This window comes from Haliaeetus albicilla, chromosome W, assembly GCF_947461875.1.
Source record: "Haliaeetus albicilla chromosome W, bHalAlb1.1, whole genome shotgun sequence".
NCBI lineage: Eukaryota > Metazoa > Chordata > Aves > Accipitriformes > Accipitridae > Haliaeetus > Haliaeetus albicilla.
In genome coordinates, this window is record NC_091515.1 from 3,013,150 (window position 1) to 3,031,081 (window position 17,932).

The following is a 17,932-nucleotide window of genomic DNA, read 5'->3' on the forward strand; positions in this document are numbered from 1 at the left end:
CCCAGCCCTCCCTGGGGCAAAGTCTGCTCCGGCTCTGCCAGGACTCAGCCTGGCAGCCTTGGGCACATACCTTAATGGTTTTGACCTCAAATAACCCATTGTTTTAAGGAGGGGCAATTGCATATGAAGCTTTTTAAAGTGGATGTAAGTCCTGCGATCTCTTCTTGTTGTGTCTGCATTTGAAATGCCTCTTGGTCTCCATAGGATTTAACTTTGCGTTGTCCTGAAATAACTTTGCTAAAGCACAGATGCTTAAATGGTGTAATGCTGGCACCATGAGCATTTCTCCATTCCCTTTGCTCCGTGGATTTAAGGCGTTATGTGGGAAGGGTGTTAAAATGTCTGAATTGGTCACAGGTATATAAAACAGGATAGAAAAAATTGAAAGTAGTAACCTCAGTATTTGAAGTAATATGCACCTGTGCAATAGAGCAGTTATTTGAATCCCAAATATAACACAGCTCTGCCCTGGTTGAACTTGCTTTGCATGGGGAAGGGGTTTAATCCCTGCAAGAAATAGTTACAGTCATAGTTATCGGGGTTATACTTCATTTCTAAGTAAACTATGGTTGAAAGGAGAGGGGTGCTTTTGGGGGATGGGCAGGGTGGGGGACAGGGACCATCCTAGTGCATGCTCTGGAAAGTTGCTGCTTGCTGATGCATTTCTTCTGTTTTTTTTCTCTCCTAGCATGTGCCGAAGACTTTTTCTACACTTCTCAGGGAGGTGACACGTCTATCAATGGCGTAGATGATGCTGATGACTTTGAGAAAACCAGGCATGCCTTCACCCTGCTTGGTAAGGGCTTGCTCTGCTTGGAGCCTTCCCAGCAGAAGTCTCTTGCAAACGTTTTCAGCCTGAATTATATGACCCTCCTGTAACACTAAGAGGTATAAATCCATGTTCCTATTGACCTAGTTGGCTTTACCTTGTTCTTTAGTATGAGCTGCAGCAGTGTCTCTCACAGCTATCTGCAAAGCAGCAGTGAAATAGAGGAGGACACTGAATTTAAGCAAAACCTAAATAAACCATTCTGGAGTCAAAGGTGTGCTGCAGCTTTGACTTGCTATTTTTTACCCTATTTACAAGCAGGAAAACTGCTATTACTTTGCAGTTCAAGCTGTATTTACGTTGAGGGTGATGTCACTTCTCGGACCATCACGGTATTGTACCAAGTAGCTGATTCCTGGGAATAATGAGCTGAGTACATCCCTGCTGTGCAGAGTCCACGTTTGCATGGCCAGCTGCAAAATCTACTGCTGCAATAACCACCCGTTCATGCTGTTGAGCAGTGCTGTAGTGTGCCTGCAGCAGTGACTGTTTGAAAGGAAAAACAATTTTTGCAGGTGAAAACTTTCCCAGTTTATTAATATTTATCTGAAATCAAGTTTTAAAATTCCGTTAAGTGTCGGTGCCTCTCCAGTGCATTTCATTTGTTGGGAGAGGAGCTTATGATGTTCACAGCCAGCTGTGAAATCCCCCCCAGCAGCTGTATCGCAGCCACTGTGCTGTGCCGGCAGTGAGCATGGGGATTCATTTCAAGTGTTATGACTGCAAGTGTTTCCCCCAGATTTGTCCTCTTTGTGTTTTAGGTGGGCTCGGTCTCTTTTTCTTCAGGGTGACAGCGGGGTCTTTCTTTACCCTCCTCTTGTCTGGCTGCTGTGACTTCTAACTGTTAACTACTTAAAAAACAAACAAAAAATTATTCCACTGGTTGCTCCAAACTTGCCCACAGGACTGTAATCCCCAGGGAACTGTCTCCCCATCCCCTTGTAACGTTTAGTCTCTCTTTGGTCCCCTTCTCTGCCTCCCCAAGCAGACCCGCTGTCTCCTTGCTGGTCCCTGCGGAGCACTGTGCAAGCATCTTCCCCTGCTGCCAATTTGATGATGTTTTCCTGCTCTTCACATGGTTCCTCTGGCCCTGCATTTCCTCATTTTCCTTCAGCGTTTCCCAGCTCTGTCTGCTTCTGTTTAGGGCCTGGTGAAATTGCTGCTACAGTTTCTAGTCTTACCTTTTTATGTGTAACAAGGAGAAGTCAGATTTATCTGCAAATCCCCACGCTAGCCAGGCTTAACTCCAATTAAGAGTGCCAAGTAACAGCAGAGCATTGCTCCTTTTAGTAACCTTGAAACATTTCTCACTGTGCTGATAACAGAAAAGTCCCGAGAGAGAGAAAGGGAAGCTCTTGATAATTCAAAAACCAGCAGGTGATGGCTGAGACCTTGGGTGGATAATTAGGACACCAGCACTGAACACAAAAGGGACACAGAAGCCCAGTTGGGACGTGAAAATGCAAGATACGGCAAGAAAGCTGTGTGCAAGCTGCCGCTGAGCAAAGCTCCTGCTGGGAATGCCTGCAAAAGCCTGCCAGAAAAATATATAAAGCAATAACATCTTACACCCCCAGTGAAGACCCAAAATGCGTAGCTCCTATTGAGACACTGAGGACCATAAGACAGAGCTCCACATCACCTCCCTGGTGACTTGCTGTATCCAGCTGTAGTACCAGTCTGGAGGCGTTGTGCATCATGTGCACACCTTTAATTTTCTCTTCTGTTTGTGGGATACTGGCAATAAGTTGTAATTTCTGTGCTTCAGTTGTCAGCAAGATCTCACTGTTTGACTACTATCTCAGAGAAGCGACTCCTTGTTCTATAAAAGCCTCAGAGCCCTTATAGCTTTGATCCCGTTTGATCGTTATGGAGTAGCATCATTGGTTTCGTGCGCGTGCACAATACTATTAAACCCATCTGTGATAGAATTGCTTTGATGAAACCATTAGGGGTAAAGAAATAACATAAGAAGCTCCTCTTGCAGTATCCACTGTCATTTTTGAGTGATGACTTTTCTGAGAGTTTATGATGAGTTTATTGTGAGAGGTGTGATAACTCTGAAAACCAACAGCCTGGGAAGGAAATCAAGCGCCACGAACTTTTTCAAATAAAATGAAAATTGCAGTTTGTTTTCTGTTGAGACAATCAAATATCAATTGTTCCCATAGGAGTGAAGGAGTCTCATCAGACAACCATTTTTAGGATAATTGCTGCCATTCTGCACCTAGGGAACTTGGAAATCCAAGCGGAAAGAGATGGTGATGCCTGTAGCGTATCGGTAAGTCACTAGCAAGAGTGGGGCACGTGGGGGAGCTTTGTATGCTCATAAATTGGGCCATGCCGGATGTGTTGAGCTTCGCAGCAGTATTCTTTGGTAGAAAGCCCTTTTCCTCCTGGTTTTCTTTGCTTTTTTCAAAAACACATCATGATTTTCTGGTTGCTTTGTTTTTCCTGGAAGACTGCATTATTTCTCCTCTTTAGCCAGCCTGTAAGCTAGGTGATTCCAAGGTGTCTTACTACCTTAAGTCCCGACCCATCTTTAACTCTTCTGCTTTCTTAAAAGACTTGGTGCACAGAATATTGGGGGAACTGTGACTCCCACCAGCAGAAGGTGTGATGCTCTACAACTGCTTTGCTACAGGCAAAGCCATGAGGCTGCTGCTTGTAATGTGGCCATCCAGTATCCAAAGGAGCACTGCACAGTTAATTAGCAAGAATAAGTAAGACTAAAGATGCCTTAGTGGTCGTTTTTCTGTGTTTGTTTAGGGAGGGGAAAAAAGGGATTATATGCAAAATACTGTCCTGTCAATTATCATTGCATCCCAGACTGGGTCATTTGTTCCTAATCAAAGTATTAAAATGGGTTCTGCAGACACTTTTAGTGGTACCTTTGAGATAATGTGGTGTGCAATTAGTTAGGTGCTGGGGGTAATTTGCTTGATATTTGGCAACATGAATATGTGAAAGTGGTGTGCTCCGACAGTGTTGAGTTCTGTAATGGAGTTCATTTGTTTAATTACCTTCAGATGTGATTGCATGGTATTACATCAATTCTGTTATGACTTTGAAACCATGGTCAAAAAGGTATCATAGCAATAAAGCATCCTAGATGTCCTTTAAAATGCATTTTTCTCTCTGTCCCCAAACCTGTCCAGCATCCGTACCTGCATGTATATAACTGGAAACAATTTACTTCCTTTCGATGTGTATTATCATACTGAGGAAAGGGAAATTGATTTCTCATTGTCCAGAAGGCAGTGCCTGCTATCTTAGCATAATAGAGACTCAGAACTGCCTTGTCTTAGTCTGAGGGGGTAAAAATACAATGCACTAGAGAAAATGAAGTTCACATTTCATTTTATTGATTATGCAAAACACAAGCCCTTCTGGTAATGCACATTTTGCAAGTTTATTATTCAAAATGGAGTTAGTTTGTAAAAGGCATGGTGTAATGGCATGCCCTAAGCTTTAACTTAAGGCTTAAGCAAGGTTGCTCTGAAGGAGCGTGTAGTTGCAGCTCAAGGAGGAGTAAAGTGGAGAATGCTCTTTCCCATTAGCAGTCACTATGGAAATGCGCTGTTTATGAACGTCGAGACCTTAAGGCTAGCCAGAGCAGAGCAAGGGTGTACCACTGTTCAGAGCTCCACGTGAGCAGTTTCATCCATGTCCATGAAGACTAGTGCAAATGGATGAGTGCTCATTGCTTTTCTGTTTCCTATCAACCACAGAGAAACACGGTATTTCCCTAGATAGTTACGAAATGCTGTTAATTTCTTGCACTGATCTGGGAACTCGGTGTTAAAACTCCCATTTTGGAGTGTCACCAACTTGCTAACTTTGCTTCTCGTTACCCCCAGAGTGAGGACGAGCACTTGAACAACTTCTGCGGCTTGCTGGGAGTGGAGCACAGCCAGATGCAGCACTGGCTTTGCCATCGCAAGCTCGTCACCACGTCCGAGACCTACGTGAAGAGCATGTCTGTGCAGCAAGTGGTGAATGCCAGGAATGCCCTGGCCAAGCACATCTATGCCCGGCTCTTCAACTGGATCGTGCAGCATATCAACAAGGCCCTGCACACCACCGTCAAGCAGCACTCCTTCATCGGTGTGCTCGATATCTATGGGTAGGCACGCTTTCTGCTTTTAAGGCTGTTTAAGTAGTCTTTTCTGATTTATCTCGCCCTTCTGATAATGCGTGCTTGACCTTGACTTGTGGCAGGTGATGGGAATAATAGAAGGGGATCCATGAAACTGCAGTCATGTGTGGTTTGCAGTTTTGATTTTCCTCTAAATTATGCAACCCCGAAACGGTGTGTACAGATGTGTTTGAGTGCTGGTTTTGGGGATTTACCTCCCATGCTGTTCCTGTTTGAGATTTCTGTCCCCTGTGCTATTTAAAGCATCAAGCTTAAAGATGAGCTGGGGTAAAGGTGCCAATGTGGAGGCTAAAGACTGCGCTTGGCTCTGCCTGGTGTTGCTGTGGGCTGTAAAGAAACTACTTTGGTTCTTCAGCTGTGAAACTGCTGCTGCAGGGCCCTTGTGCAGTGAGAACTTTCGGAGGACTTTGGGAAGCTGCGGCAGTGGTCTAAGGTGCAAAAAGTTCTGCTATAACTGAGGGCAAGGCTCGCAGCCTGCAACTTCAGGCTAAGAGTTGTAGCCGCTCCAGGAGCTGGTCCCTGTGCAGTCGCTGTTCTTGCTCAGTCCCAAAATCTCATGTAATGGCAGACTCCTCGTAAGGTCTGTTAGATCTAGGTAAACCTGAAGTTCAGAATGAAATCCTGCCAAAGCAGTTCTGGGTCAGCTGCAGAAAGCTTTTATGGCTATAATACCTACACAGTTACTGGAACTGGATCTTGTGTATAAAACCTCCCATGGAGTTTCTACAGCTGCTGGTGTTTGGGATATTGATTTTAACACCTGCTGGACAGCCATGGCAGCAGAAAGTGTGCCAGAAAGTGCTGGAGCATCGGCGTAGCCTACTACCTGCTCATCTCTCTCAGCAACTGCTGGCATACAGAAGGTTTGCAGGAACACTTGTGTCAAGTATGATAAGAATACAGTCCTCTGTGGTTTGGGATTTCAATGGGATGACCTGAGGTGGTGAGGGTGGTGTCAGAGGTTTGCAAGTGTCTGTCTTAGGTAGATAGCACAGGATGTGGAGGATCTTAAAACATCAGTTGTTTCCCCTCATTGTCCCTAAAAATAGAGATTTCTGTGGGCTGGGATATGATAAAGTTTTGAGATGGAGCTGCATGGATGATAGTGGGTCAATGCAGGAAATTGGATGTCTGAATTAGAAAATCAGACACGGTCTTTCAGAAATCTGAAAAAAAGGAGTCTTGAGGATAACACTTGTGAAAGATTAAGTTGGGCTTGAAAACCTGTTAGTGTGGAAGAAATACGTCCCTCAGCTGCAGGTCTCCTGTGCATCATGTCCAGCACGTGGGCCAGCAGATGCTTTTACAGCACTGGTGTCACCGCGGGGTACAGAAGGATTTTTTTTTTCCATGGGGACCTGCAGGTCCTGTCGAAAGAGGTGGGTTTACAGGTGAAGGATGTCCATGCTCCAGGCCATAATGCTTGTGTGTGAGTCTGGTCTCCTAAAGAGACCATAAATCCCTTTCAGAAGTGGGTGGTGCTGTCTAAATGCTGAGTAATTAACAAGGCAGGGACCTGGGGTGCTGACAACCTAACTCTCTGCAGTCCTTGAAAGTGGTTTGGTTCCCCAAACTCAGGTTATTTGGGAGTTTTAATGCGTTCTGCCAAATATTGGAAATTTTTTTCCCCAAAATGTCTGTTGTTTTTCCTTTTCCTCTAGGAGAGGAGTTAAGCTAGAAAGGCAGGGAGCCTGCAAGCAGCCTTCACCACATGTCCCTGACATGCTGAGAGCATCTCTGTCCTGGTGCTCCTGGGGGAGGACTGTCCCCATGGGTGGGATTTCTAGGGACAGGGTCCAAACCAAGGGTGCAGAGGCTGTGGGGTTTGTGTCCTAATTCTTTAATGCTCGACTCCACATCCTTCATTCTCTGCTGACACCGGGGTGAGAGGGTGCAGCATTAAAAGCCTTTATGTATTTATTGCAAGTGCGTCATTTGCTATAGTAGCAATACTGCAATCCCTCTGAAGAGTGGATTCATGTGGCATTCCTGGACTTGGCGGGGATGGCTTGTTTTTCCTCTGTTTGCCATGTGAAGGGAAGTGTGAACACCCAGGTGGCCAGCTGTATGCTGGACTTACTTATGAACTTTAAATATTTCAGTATAAACCCTGGTGCTGCAGTGGATTTAGGAGATATCAGTCACACAGCAGAATAGGGAACAGGAGAAAAGCCAAAATGCAGAATTTAGCCCCCAACATCTGCTCATGAGAGCTGTCCCCAAGCTGGGATGTGCTTTTCCGGGTGCCACAGTGATGGGTTGGAGCGGTGGATATGCTTATCTTTTGCACCAAGATATAGTGCACTAAAATGAATAGAAACTGAGTGGCCATTGGTTTGCTTTTTGCATTAGGATGTCATCTTAATGCAGGCACTTTGTGCGGGTAGGACCTCCTGGCGAGGGCATACGTGGAGCTGGCGACTAAACTGCTCTGTCAATTAGCAAATTGCGCTGGCAGGGTCCCCTTAATTAGCGACTTCATGAAATCTCCCTTGGAGCTGGTGTTCTACAGCTGCTCTGCCCCCGTCTGGCATTCACTGAGAGGGTTCATAAATCACATCTGGTGTCTCTGAAGTGGAAAAAGAGTTTCCACTCCGATATCTTTTCCCCTTATACCCCCGCTCTTGTGTTTTTTCCACCTAGCTCAACGTGCCTCTCCATCTCTGTTTTAATTAAATCTTTTCTTGCCCTGTTGCTCTGATCATGAACCTGCAGGAGTTGGTATTTTCAAGCAGTCCTGGGGAAGTCGCATCCCTTCAGTTGCAAGAGCTGAAGGCACCGATCTGCTCGGTGCGATGGCTGTGCAACCAAGATCAAGCACATTGGGAGTTCTTCAAGGACACGTTCACCACTGAGGCTCTGGCCACGTGTTTAATATAAACATTCATTGGTCCCAGACACCAGATTTAGTTGCAATAAGGATTGTGAAGCTCTGTTCCTGGGATGGGGATGCGTTGAACATCCTCTGCTTGGCACAGGCTGCACTGACGCCAGGGGCAATGCCAGCCCCTGGACAGACAAGGGGAAGTGGTCCTGGGTTTTCTTGAGTGCTGTGGGGCTGATAAAAGCACAAAAGTGGCTCCTTTCTCCCATTCCCCCCTTCTCCTTTTGCATTTTTGCATTGCCTTTCCTCAAGGACTCGGGCGTTTTGTACGGTGAGGGCATTACCACCTGGCAATACCTGGGGAATAACTGCATCACATAGATGACAGCCAGGTAGTCCTCAGAAAGTACCAGAAATACTGATTTTTATTTTTTTGGGGGGTGGTGGAAGAGGAAAAAAAAAAAAGGGGCTTCATTTGTTCAGTACTTTAAGACTGTTCTGCCAGCTCCTACAGCACCTATTACGGGAGCAATTATTTCACCATGCATTTATCATTACAGCAGCTTATTCGTTAAGCACAGGGAGCCTTGCCACTTCTCCCCTTAGTTTAATCCTTACAGTCATGTGTCAAAGACTTTTTTCCTCCTCCTTCCAACTGTGCCTTAAAAATAGAAATATAAATAACATAATTCCCTATGGTAGCTGAAAAATGTCTTTTTTTTAAGAGCAAACCCAGCTCCCTGTGCCTGTCCCTGGGCATCGCGTACTTCAGCCCTGACCGCCCCAGCAGCTCCGCTGACTTTCTGCTGCCTGCTTGCCTGTAGTTTGTGTTATTAAAACTGCATATTCTTTCTTTTCTAATTGTGACTAGAAGACAGTTTTGAGCTTGGTTTGGAGTTGGCTGATGGTCTGTGGAGGGGTGGGATGATGTTTCTGTGAGGGGAGCTTTGGAAGCCCCGGTGAAGAGGGGAATCACCAAGACCAGCACCAAACTCCCTCTAAGAAATGTGTTGGAATTGGAGCTGAAAGCACCATTTCTCCCTCTGCCTTCCAGAAGTCACTTGCTCACATGTATCTAATTTTTGTGCTATCAGGGATGCAATACAGAGGCTATAATTATGAATTTAATACCTTCTTTTTCTGCTCTATTGAATTGCATTAAAATTACCATGTTGGGTCTTTTAAGACAGCAGCTACTGTTTCTCCATCACCTTTGCAGCGAATATATTTGGACTTAATATTTCATAATATTTTTCCCTGAGAGAGGGTGTTACATTTCTCATCTCAGACAGCACTACTGCCTGATGGGCAGGAAGCTACAGTCGTACCGAATATCTCATTTGTGAGTAGCAGAAGAGACCTATTGAATCCCTTGGGTGGTGGCAAGGAAAGATAGACGTTTCGGGGAATGAGGAATAAAGAGTAGATCTGGGATAGGAGGAACGCAAAGAGATGGTTGAATAACTGGTGTTCCCTGTCACGCAGATGACACTGTTGCAGAGACAAGTTGATTTTGAGACTAAGCAATGCTTAATACTGATTTATTCATTGCTTTGCAGGTTTGAAACTTTTGAAGTGAATAGCTTTGAACAGTTCTGTATCAACTATGCCAACGAAAAGCTCCAGCAGCAGTTCAACTTGGTAAGGTCAGCTTGGAAGCGTTCCATAAAACTTAACACAAAACATATCAAGGCTGGATTATTGTATGTCTGGTTTCTGCTTAATTGCACTTACCTGCAGCCTGGCCAGATCGCATGGCCAGCATGAATGTCGTCCTTGGGATACCATCTCTCCTGGGCAATGATTGTGCATTGCAATTGCACTAAATATTCATATCAAGTTGAAAATACTGCTTGATTGATTTATAAGCTTGGTACTGGAAACAGGTTTGCAAATGGTTTATGCAAAGTTTCATTGATGGTTTTGGGTAAGTAGGTAGTTTGCCAATTTTTGTTTTTCATAGTGTCAGTCCTAAACCAAAACCTGGATAGTCTCGTGCCGAGTCCTGATTTCCACTGTGAGATAAAGCATGGGTGGAAACCTGCCCATTAAATGTGGCTTAAATGTCTGCAACGAAAACTCTGTATTAAGTAGCAGGATGGGACGCACTCCCCATTTTTCACTTGGACATGCCTCACAAAAACTTGAGATTCTTCTGTTTTATTAAATACAAGCGCTTACCTGCGCTGGAAATGAAACCAGTAAGGGGTTGTTTTCTGTTTTTGTTGTAAGCAGGGAAAAAAATCACTATTAGTTTCAGGATACAAGGGAAAACTTGTTAAATTTGAGCAGCTAATTACTGTGGAGTAGTTTGGCACTTTGAAACTGTATCATATGCATGGACGTGAACACTTGCAGTATATCTCATGCATCAGATCACCGCTGCTAAAAATGAAAAGTAAATTATGGATTGTATTTGCACTATTCATATCTTACTTGGTACATCCAACTATCACTTCTGAAGCTTATAAATTCAAACTCTGAGATGACATGTTTGAAGAGATTTTAAAAAGCTATCTTTGAAGAAAAAAGTGCGTTTGAAAAATCATTTTTTTAATATGCTTAGAGTATCTCAGAAATAGCCAGAGACAATTTATCTGCTAGAGCAGAGGTCTGAGATATAAGCCATTCAAAGATTTTTTTTTTTTTTTTTTTTTTTTAAATAACAATCTGCAATAGAAGTGTTCCTGAGTCAGTTAGATACTGCTGCTGATATCCTTTCTAGGACGTTGGGTGCTCTCTGTGAAGCTCTGCTCACAGATGGGGTCACATGCGCTCAGCCCTGGCTGGGCTCCCAGCTTGTGAACCTGCTGCAGCTCACTAGTTTAATCAGCAGAGCACTAAAGGAGAGAGGGATTTTTCTTAGCCCAAGAGATATATATGTCATTGTCATTTCAATATATGGCTTCCACCTAGATGTAGTGACAGCTTCAGTCATTTTCTAGTGAAAGTCATTTAAAGCCTTTTTTCTTTTTCCTACCCCATGGTTTCCTAGTGTAAAGCTTTTATTTTCCTTGCCAGAAGCTAGATTGTGTAAATGGCAGAGGCTGTACAAAGCTGTACGTGAGGACACCTAAAGCTTCTATGGCTTCTGGATGTACTGATGGAATATTTTATTCCAGTGGGGACAAGTGGGTGAACGGGGAAGGGGCTGGTGCTCTGCTGGCTGGGATCACGGTCAGTAACTCTGTTGTTTTTCCACTCTCAGCACGTGTTTAAGCTGGAACAAGAAGAGTACATGAAGGAGGGAATCCCTTGGACTCTCATAGACTTCTACGATAACCAGCCCTGCATAGACCTTATAGAGGCAAAACTTGGTATCTTGGACTTACTGGATGAAGAGTGCAAGGTAAAGAGGATCATCCACCTTTTTGCTGGCATTTTTATTTTTATAAAAGGTTAAAGAATGGGCTTTAACCTGTGGTAGCTTGCAAGAGGGTAAACATCTCCTTTCACATGCATTGCCAGGTGCTCATAGCTAGGGTAGGCTGTTGGCATTTGCTTTGCTTTGCTTTAGGACTATCCAGAGCCTCCTTGGCAGATGTTTGCTACCAACCTGGGTACCTGATCTCACCATGTGTTGCCAGAGCTCATGCTTCTGGCCTTGCTGCACTTAGGAATAGCCTTTGCTTGCGACTTTTTCTTCAGTGTTACCCAAGAGCTGGAGTTCCTCCCTGCCTCAAGCCTTACTTTGTGCCAAGGGAAACCTGGGTTGTCTTGTGATAGCTATTTGGGGTAAAGTCAATTGCATTTAGTGTACAGACTTCAGATGCTTATTATGTTGGGAGAGTAGTTTGCTATCTTTTACTCTCTCTCTGATACCAGCCTAAATTACATCTTGCTTAAAAGTTGAGAAGAAGGGCCAGAATCACAAACCTTCATGAGAATCCATAAGAAAGGTTGCACTCCTTATTCAGTCATGAATTATCAAATATATTTAGAAACAAGAAATGCAAGATGGAAGAGCCTCTTGGGAGGCTGGGACGCCTGTTTTGAAGGTCTTTGGTGTTAAGAGTAAGTGGAAAGTCCGGAGTCTTTAGGTATGGTCATCTCAACAGGAGAGCTCAGTGTGATGCCTTGATGAAAAGGGCTCCTACATTAGGCAGAGCAGCTCGTATCGCTTCAGTTCTGGTGTCCGCACAGCAATGATGGTGAGGGAAATACTGGAGAGAGTGTTATCAGATCAGGGCTATAAAACATTGTGATACTGAGGATAAAGAAACTTGAGCGCTGCACATGAGTGGTTGTAAGTGATAGTCAGTGGGAGGGTTTTCAGACCCTCTGACACACACACAACCCCCTCCCACCCCCAGCATGCAATAGCTAGAAGTTGAAGTTAGACAGATTCAACCATGAAATAAGCCTTTTTAATACTGAGAACAGCCCGGTGGAAGGGGGTGGTGACTGCCTTGCTGATGGATGTGACTGCCTTGCTGATGGATGTGGCTGCCTTGTGGAGCCTCAGGCTGGTTTTGCTGTGGTGTGATCAACAAGTTGTCTTTGGGAAGAGTTTCTATCAAGACTTGGATATACTCTGTGCCAGGAAATGTCTTATTGACTGTAGAAGGGCTTTGAGGGTTTTTGAAGGAGGGCAGAGAAGGGTGAGGCAAAGGGTGGTGGGAGAGCTGAAGCAGGGAATGGGCCCTTCACCAGGATAGCCAAAGTGATGAGAAGGACACAACGAATTCTTGTTGGCTCTGTGGGATCCATGGGTATGGGACAGATCCAGTGGTCCGAGGGCAGGAGTGTCATGTTGCATCAGAGGGAAAGGTTTTGGATCCATTATTTAGACTAATGTCCCTGTTGGGATTTAAGGAGATGTATGACTTGTCTGGAAGCGAGGTGACCTGTCAAGTGGCTGCTCTCCTCCATGCGACAGGGCTGCTCTCCTCCATGCGACAGGGCTGCCTTCCCATGCACAACAGGGCTGTCCCAACATGCACATCCCATGAGCTCAGTCTTCATCTGGGGTACAGACATGCCAGCTGTCTCTTTGTGATGAGCCAGAGTTGTGGCTTTGCCCTTTTCAAATCCAGTCTCAGGAAGACTCCTTGAAAATGAGAACAAATTAAACTTAATTTGATGCCCTCAAAAATAGCATCTTAGCCAGTGCTGGCTCAGAAGGAGGTCAGATTATTTGCTTGATATTCAGCACCATTTCTTTTGGTCTCTGCACTATTAAGCCTGTTAAACTCTTCAAGCTACAGCTGACTCCTGGGTGTTTAAGGGAACTTTCCTTTGTGCCATATTGGCTGATACCGCCCTTTGCTCCTCTCTGAAGCACCTGGCACTGGTTGCTGCTGGTGACATTGGATTAGATGGAGCAACTCCTGTGCAACAGCAGTAGTATGGACAACTTTGCTGTAGATCTGCTTGGTACTACTTTTTCCGTATGTACTTTTTTTTGGCCAAAAAACTGAAACACAAGATCTATTCCCCCCCCCCATCAAATGCCAGTTATCTGGGTATTTACCTGTCAGTGGGGAATGCTGTCATTAGTCACAGGCCCTTATTATGGGCCCTGTAATCGGCTCTTTTATAATAACCTGCAAGTGTTCTCCAGCTTTATGAAAATTTCAGCAAAGCCTGTCAACTGAAAGCACCAGTTTATAGATGAAAACCTTCACCCCCGCAGCAGCGTTTTGCCTCTCGGGGAGAGCTGGCGGGCGCGGGACCACAATAGGGTAATTGCAAGTCATCTCGTTAGCACGTACAAACGTTGGATAAATATACTCTGGAACTTGAAATGGCATCGAGGGGGTCCTGGCAACATAATGAAACATTAGCGCAAATGCGGAGGGTTTGTCGCTAATGTTCTTGCTTCACAGTATGGATTTTTTTTTTTAATCTTTAATGTGAGGTTGGGGAGGGAGTGGTTGGGTACGTGCTGAAGCAGTTCAGCTAACAAAGGTCATATGAGAGTCTTGTCACTGTTTGGAGAAGAAGGGGACCAGACAGGGTTGAAATGGGCATCGGCAATGAAAGAGAGGGCTCTCGAATTGCAACTGGAGTTGTAAGGACTAAACCTGTCTCATGAAAGCAAACGATAAAACCCCTAGCTCTGAAAAAAGAGGGCTTTAGGATATGTTTGGGTTTGGGTTTTTTTACCCAGCTTTGAGGTCTTAGGAGTTGGAAGCTGTTGTACAAGCTCCTCCTAAGCTTGGAGGGGGCTTCTGGAGGTCATTTGGTCTGACCTTCAGTTATGTCCTTGGTCTGCCCAGGAAGCCTTATAATCTCCATGAGACTGTGACCTTATGTCTTCTGCTAAGTGACCTTGGAGGTCAAAGAGCCTCTTCCCCGTTTCCTGCACTGGAGGGTCACCTGCTTAGATCTGAAGCTTTTAGGACTTCTTGGTTTCACTTTGGCATAAAAGATGCTGGAGGAACAGCAAGAGTTCATGTCCCGTGTACAGAAATGTCACTGGCCAGAAACCAAGGCCACCACGACAAGCACAACATTGAAGTGCTTTAACACAAACTGGTGAATGAGCCTGAAGAGGAGGGAAAGGGAAGAAGGGCTGCATCCAGGAGAACCTCCCTGCGGGTGAGCTGTGAAATGTGGAGGGACTCACCGTAGGGCCAATGGCAATGGTGGGAAATAACCTGGGATAAGAGGAGAGGAGAGTAAGGAGACCAGCGTAGAGCCTATCAGAACAGACAGGCGTTAAGGAGGAAGGCTGTCTTATGAAAATCCAGTCGTGGGAAGTTGGGAGGGCATGTGGAAGACTTGCTTGGATGTCTGGGATGGCTTTAGGGTATGGTTGGCCTTATTGTAGAGGGAATGACTTTGGCAGAGGGGACAGCAGACTTCCTAGGAAGGCTTTGAAGGCTTTGTGGTTGGAGGGAACACATGAAGAGCAACTTCAGTGCTCTGGAGAAGAGAAGCCAGTTGGGGTTGATTTTTTCAAGGGACTTAAATTATTCTCAGAGGAAATTGAAAATTCTCTAAGAAATGCAGTCAGGTCTCTGTAACAAAGCTGGATAAGGTGTCCTGCTTTTCTGGCTGAAACTGCTTGCTCCATGGGAGTGCTGTGTGTTTTCCATACACTTCCCAAGTGTCATTCAGGAGTACAGTCAGAAGTTGTTGTGAATGTCCAGGTTTCTCCATAAGGTGTCCTGCTGACTTTCTGCTCTCTTGTTTTTGCCTGTGCTGTTGGGATGGGAGTGGGAATGGAAAAATTAATGAAAAAGCATTTCTATTGGCATGAAGTGCATCTAAAAGGGTTTGATCAAGGATGGGCTGGTTGGATGGGTCGATGTGTCAGTCATGGCATCGTTTTCCGCGTGCTGTTATGGATCTTAGTGAAATTCTTTCTGCTGAGGAGCAACGTGACCCTCAGGCTGCCAAAGGGGGATGTGTCTAACCAAACCCCAAAACTCCCTCATGTTCTCAAACTCCCTTGTGGATCCATTTTGTGTTTTATGGCACGTTGCCATCGTGTTACACTGTTAATGTGCCAAATGCGTTTTCTAACGCTTTTCAAAAGATGCTCTTTAACCTTTCCTGTGTCCTTCTGTCAAGTGCCAGAAACACTGAAGTCTGCTTCTACCAGACTGCTTTTCAATCCTGCTTGTCTCTGTGCATCGCTGTGAACTTAATTATCTGAGCCAATGTGTTTTCCTTGTCTGGACTTGTTAGTTTTTTGAACATCAGAAATAAGCACGTTGCCTTCCTGTGCCGCCCGGTCCTGTCCAGGGGGATTTCTGCTCCACGGGCAGATACATGGAGGTTGGACCTCTGGACTTCCCTTTCGGGTGGACCGCCTAATCTGAATAACGGCAGAATAACCTCGCCTACGTCACGCTGTCAGCTTTTATGACTTTAAAGTCAGGCGCATCACTTGCAGCGGAGCGTGTCTCTGGAGTGTGGAGGAAGCCCAGGCTCTTTTCAAGCTTTAATACCTATTGGAGTGTTAAGGAGAAAAGAAATAAAATGTAAATAGCTCCTACTGTGTTTTCAGAGGGTTGACTTGTAGATCATTAGGTATGAAGGGACCTTTGTTGCTTTTATCCAGTTAATTGTCCTTCTGTTGGAGGTGATGGTGGAGGGAATCTCAGCCTTTTGTCCAAGCAGCTCCAAACATCTCTTTGGCTGTCTGGTGGTCATGGTGGGTTCTTGACCCTGGGATGCTTCTGATGCAAAAGCTGTGGACCCAAGCCTAGGGGCTGACCCTGGCTGCACCGGCTAGGTTTGATTTCAGTTTCAGTAGCTCCTGGCAGCTTGGAGAACAGTCTATGGAGATGGGAGGTGATGCTGGCTGGGATTACGCTGCCCAACCGATTTTATGCAATGATGGGTAGAGGGCTGGTGAGGACAGAGAAGCAGAAGCAGTGACCTTGTGAAATCACTGATGTAAGGTTTTTCCCGTTTAGAGATTTCCATACAATACTTACAAGACAGTCGGTTCTCGTCTTTCCCATCCCCTAATAATGTCTTGCACTGATGAGATAGTCTCTAAATAACTTTCTCAGTGGCTCTAAAGGCCTTAAACTGCCAAGCCAATACCAAAAGCTGTTATAATAGCATAGATAATGGCCCTGTTAGTTTTTATCTCTGGGACTTGGTCCCTATCAGGTGCTTCTCAGGCAGCTAAAAATACCCAGGCTGCACAACAGTGAGCAGGGAGCGGTGTGGGTATAGCGAAACCCTGTTTCTGGGAGGCAGGAGCGATGCCTTTGAAGTTCAACTCTGAGATAAGCAGGAGTTTTCAGCCAAGTGGATGGCCTAAAAGAGAGCTGGTGCAGGATAAAGCTGCTCTCTGCTGCATCTGGTGGCTCAGGTGGCAGCAGTGTTCCTGCTCTGCACTCACGGCTCGGTCCTGAACAGGAGAGACCTAATGATAGCTCCAGAAAGGATGGGGTTTTTTACATATAAATATGAAATATAACTGATGAAAAGAAACTCATGTGCATTTATGTAACTCTATAGTTTAAATAGGCATGTCTATCTTGCGTAAATAACATATGTTTATAATTGCATAAATAAATACCTTTTAATGTTTATATAAAGTCCATGTTATTTCTATGTGTATCCATAATTGGCTACACTTACAACTGTAAAACATAAATATGTCTGGGATAGCATGGCTTGTGTGAGTGGCTGCTGCATTTAATTCAGCCACTTCTTCCAGTTAATGGCAGTGGGCAGGAGATACTTGTCCCTGTGTCCGGAACCCTTCTGATGTGTTTTGGCTTGCTGTCATGAAATCAAAGGCTGTTTCAGAGCAGCATAAAGAAATATTCCTCATCTGTCTCAAGTTTTCCTTTTTAGTGTTTGCTGTCCCTATTTCCTCTGTCAGTTTTCATATAAAGGTCTACGTAGAGACCTGATGGATGATCCAGAGCTTTCCCTGACGCTGCACAATTATTCTGTGGTTTCTAGGCTTTGTCCCATCTAATTTTAAATATTGCCTAACACTTTTCTTCTGACTCTTCTCTTTTCCTAACCTAAATAATCCAGTCGGCCATTTTTTTGGTTAAAAATCATGTGTGTGTGTGTCACCATTGCTGTCCTGTCATGGGAAGCAGTGATGGAGGGTCCACCAGCCTGTGCCTTTCCCATCCCTGCCGGCCAGGCAGGAGGGATGGGGATAAACCCCATCAGCTGTGGTCCCCAGCCTTCAAGTGTAACAACTTCCCTCCTTGTTTCCTTTGGTTTTCAAGAATTTTGCTTTCTGGCAAACTTGTGCTGGAAAAGTACAAAAGAACAGATATTTACAGCCATGGTGCTTTTCTCAAATGCCCTTAGGTTTTTTTGGAAAGCTTTGGGGGTTTGGCTGGTTAGCAGAGGGGCTTGAACATACCCTAAAAAAAGAGTCTTTATGGGAAGTGTAATCATGAGAGTATAAGAAGTTACAATATATTGTTATATGCTGCTGTACAGCTATATGTGCTTACAAAACAATAAACCAAAACCAATTTTTTTTTTTTCCTGATCTTGGCAATATATTGGTAAAAACTGCAGGTGCTGGGTAGGAAGGTAAGCTCAAATCCTCCTTGTAACTGCTGCTTTGTGAAAAGTAGCCCATTCCCTTCCAGCACAGATAGTGCTGTGAGGTTTTTTTTTGGTCATTGTAGTTGTTTAGGTTTTCTCCATTCTCTGCCCCATCCTACCAAAGCAG

General features: G+C 44.8%; 1 protein-coding gene across 4 annotated transcripts in view; it reads left to right on the forward strand.

Annotated features, from left to right (window-relative positions):
• MYO5B (myosin VB) overlaps positions 1-17,932 on the forward strand; it is a 151,963-nt gene that overhangs the window by 61,321 nt on the left and 72,710 nt on the right. For all 4 annotated transcript variants that reach the window (XM_069775237.1, XM_069775238.1, XM_069775239.1 and 1 more), the window contains exons 8-12: positions 689-796; positions 3,001-3,110; positions 4,690-4,955; positions 9,372-9,453; positions 11,021-11,161. In XM_069775237.1, the coding sequence (XP_069631338.1) occupies positions 689-796; positions 3,001-3,110; positions 4,690-4,955; positions 9,372-9,453; positions 11,021-11,161 (707 nt within the window). The remainder of the gene's footprint in view (positions 1-688; positions 797-3,000; positions 3,111-4,689; positions 4,956-9,371; positions 9,454-11,020; positions 11,162-17,932) is intronic.